The 3,635-nt window shown below is 43.8% G+C and overlaps 1 protein-coding gene across 1 annotated transcript; it reads right to left on the bottom strand.

The window, feature by feature from the left end:
- Nucleotides 1-696: 696 nt before the first annotated feature.
- Nucleotides 697-3,156, bottom strand: LOC104954013 (importin subunit alpha-7-like; the record flags this gene model as incomplete). The annotated part of the gene is made up of 4 exons (XM_010781059.1): nt 3,038-3,156; nt 1,842-1,967; nt 1,467-1,594; nt 697-941 (listed from the first exon to the last, which is right to left on the bottom strand). Coding segments are annotated over exons 1-4 (613 nt in total), but the record flags the coding sequence as incomplete, so codon positions are not given.
- Between the last annotated feature and the right edge of the window lie 479 nt (nt 3,157-3,635).

Here is a 3,635-nt window from a genome sequence, read left to right as displayed (position 1 = left end):
CTGATTGGCTGGGCGGATTGCAAACAACGGCCCGTTAAAACTCTTAAAAGTTTTGTGAAGCCGCCATTGTATTTGCTGGAATTAGCATCATTAGCATTAGCCCCACGCACAAACGCAGAGAGACTAACTTATGGCAACACAAAAGAAAACATGGGAGCGGTGGAGATGAGGAGGTGTCGGCGTTCTGGCGATTTACTCGGAAGGCTTCAGTAGAAGCCAGTCCCCAACTCGGGGGACTTCCGCCGGGGACTTCCAGCCGGGGACTTCGGGTGGCAGTATACGCCGTGAAGTTGTTTGCGGCCTGCCAGTAAACCCAAAGCAGAAGAAGAAGAATTGACGTCAGCGGCTTGATTTGCGTAATCTTCCCTCAGGGACTTATTCCGGTGTGCTTTGGGTTTACTGGCAGGCCACAAACAAATTCACGGCGTATACTGCCACCCGAAGTCCCCGGCCGGAAGTCCCCGGAGTTGGGGACTGGCTTCTCCCCAGGATAGTCCCACCTCTCTAGCAGGCACTACAAATGTGGGTAAAAGTTTTCTTTTTGGTGTGAACGCAAAATTCCAGGCACTATCGGAATAAAACGGGAATAGTACGGGTAAAAGTACTCCGGTGTGAACGCGCCTATTGGTTTCAAAAGTCTGGTATGATTACTGTTCAAAACAAAGCCACCCTTCTTTCTAACGACATCATCACTACACGTTTGTCTCTGGTAATGTTTCATGCTCCTAATGTTGTTGTGTGGACACGTTGCAGTACCATATGCTTCTTCGATGAGGCTGCAGTAGGGGTTGACCCCGCTGCCGCTGTTGTCCTGCTTGGCTTCCTGCTCTCCCAGCCTCAGGATGTTCTCCAGCCCGTTCAGAGCAACCTGAACGATCTTAGAGTCCATCACCGTCAGCAGGTCACACAGCGGCTTAATGCAGCCCAGGTTCACCAGGTATCTAAACACAAACACAACACACCATTACATTTAATGACAATGCTAAAGATGGGGATGTTCAAAGATAAACAGAAAGGCTGAGGTCGAGCACCACCCGACTAAAGAACAATTTTTTCCACCAGGCTGTCTGAAGGCTGAACTCTCTCCCCTCCCTCCCCCCACTGGACTTTAACACCCCCACACACTCAAATCCAAACCCTTTTTACGCTGCTATGGACAATATTGCAATAATGCACATTCGATGGACAATCTGCACTAATGTGCCTTCTCAAAATATTGAAGTGACTGTTTTTGATTTTTATGTTTTTATTTAGGTCTTAATGGAAGATTGACAATAAAGTTGACTTTGAAAAAAAAAAAACTTTCTCTTAAAGCGTGACTTTAAGCATTTTTTTAGTAAGTCTTTTATCTAAAAGATAAAGATTTGTATTTCCTTTTAGTTGAAACTGAACAAAGAGTCAGGCAATATCACCTACATCGTGTCATTAGAGGGGATGATGTAATATATATTGACTCCAAGTCTGACCTGATCTGTTCTGGTGTTCCTCCGGACGTTGCGTTGGTGATGGCCCAGGCCGCCTCTTTCCTGGTTCTGAATTCAGCTTTCTGTAGGATGTCGATCAGCACTGGGAAGATGTTGGCATCAATGACCGTCTGTAGGACAGGAGAAGTTATAAAATCAGGAACACATCTCTAAAAAGCAGCTTCAGCATTGCTCAAACATTGATGTTATTATTATTAAATAGTATAACAACCACAGCAAACATGGTTGAGGGGGAAAGGGTCAGATAATGAGGTTGGTGTGTGTGTGTGTGTGTGTGTGTGTGTGTGTGTGTGTGTGTGTGTGTGTGTGTGTGTGTGTGTGTGTGTGTGTGTGTGTGTGTGTGTGTGCGTGCATCACCTGTATTTGTGCTCGGTTTCCTGCGGTGATGTTTGAGATGGTCCAGCAGGCCTCTTTGCGGATGGACTCTTTAGCGCTGCTGAGGAGGTGCAGCAGACAGGGCAGGGCGGAGCAGTTCAACACCACCTGTAACAGAGAGGGGTTGAAACGTGTTTATAAAAAAGGTTTACAATTAAGCATGAAAACCAAATGAAAATGAATACAGATATCTGAAAAGGGAAAATTAAACACCTGTTCAACAGAAGCCCCAAGGAAGTGCGCCGGACTCTGAGGAAAATATTAGTGGTGGCCAAACGGCGGTACTACACTTTCGTATCAGTCGCTGGGCCCAGAAAGACTTTTTCCCATTGACTAACATTGGGAAAGTGACGTCTGTAAATCGTTGGATAATTTTTTTTAAACTACACAGTATGAACATTTGTATAGCCCTTGTTAAAAACATTCGGTCCTCAAGTTGTAAAATGTGCTAATAACGTTATTCTGAGAGTTATTTTCCTCTGCATTATGAACGCGGATCTGAGAGTGGGAGCTCCTGGAGCGGGGCTTAGGGGCAACTCGACTTCGCATGCTCTGTGAGCGCACATACAGGTACTTCTGCTCTGACAGCCAGGCATGACGGGTAATCTGCGACGTTTCGCTCTCAAAAGTTGGGCCATTTTGCCTTCATGCGCCAATGAGCAGCTCTCATAGGAAAGAACGAGACCCCGCCTCCCAGGCTGTATCCAGTTCTTATTATACATCCATGGATCACATCAACTTGGCTCGGTTGCTTGCCGATTTACTGACTGACATTCTAGCTGTTTTTGTCAGGGAATTGAACCGCTATTCAGGGAAAAGGATCTCCCGCATAATTTTGGCGGAAAGTTATCTGAGTGGGAAGCCTATCTGGCAAGAGAAAATACACTATAATCTACTTTGAATTAAATAAAATATAAAAATGTATCATATAAATAATCTGATTCTGATAAATGGTTATATTTGACTTAATTTGACCATGGCTGCCCCTTTTGAAGTTACCACCACCAGTTTTTTTTTAATAAATGGTGCTTCAATTCCACAGATGTATCCCACATGATGACATTTCAAAATCTGAATTTACCCTTTATTTAAAAGTAATACTCTCATCACTCTCACGTCTTGTTGTATATTCACAAACACCAAGAATGAGAATTATGTACTGAACCATAAACTCTCACCTGTGTTTGAATGTCGTCTCCAGTGACGATGTTTCCTACAGCTCTCAAAGCAGGCGAGGCCACCTTGTAGTCCGTGTGCCTGCAGAAACAAATTGTAAGTACAGTGCATGACATTAAGGATTTTGGGAGATGGCCCTGTGGGCCATCTAAGCTAATTTACAGATGGCCCTGAGCCCAATAGAGATTGCCCTGAAAAATGCGTGCGGACGAAATGCCACGAAGGGTTTGGGGGGCCTCCCCCTAGAACATTTAGATTTTTGCAGGTCTTAGATGCTGTCTGGTGCATTCTCTAGACTGAATTATAAGATGAACCAGCACAATATTATATTGTACAATTTCAATTTTATTCTTCATTTCACTTGTTTGTTTGTTCTTGTTTGTGTTTGCTCGCTTACATGCCCTACATAGCTATAAGAAATACTTAAGTTGTTGGTCAAGACACTTTCCCTTCATCAGATGTAAAAAAGTAGAAAACATTATTTTCAGTTGTAACTGCCAAAACAAACATTATTTACACTATTATGGCCCCTGTTAAAAATGTTTGTAATGTTATCTACTGTAAGTTGGTCGAACGAATGCCTCCTCATCCGGAAGCTGA

The sequence above is a fragment of the Notothenia coriiceps genome, unplaced genomic scaffold (genome assembly GCF_000735185.1).
Source record: "Notothenia coriiceps isolate Sejong01 unplaced genomic scaffold, NC01 NC01_scaffold00022548, whole genome shotgun sequence".
Taxonomy (NCBI): Eukaryota; Metazoa; Chordata; class Actinopteri; order Perciformes; family Nototheniidae; genus Notothenia; species Notothenia coriiceps.
Note: the sequence above shows the minus strand (reverse complement) of the source record. Positions and strands in the feature narration are given on the sequence as shown.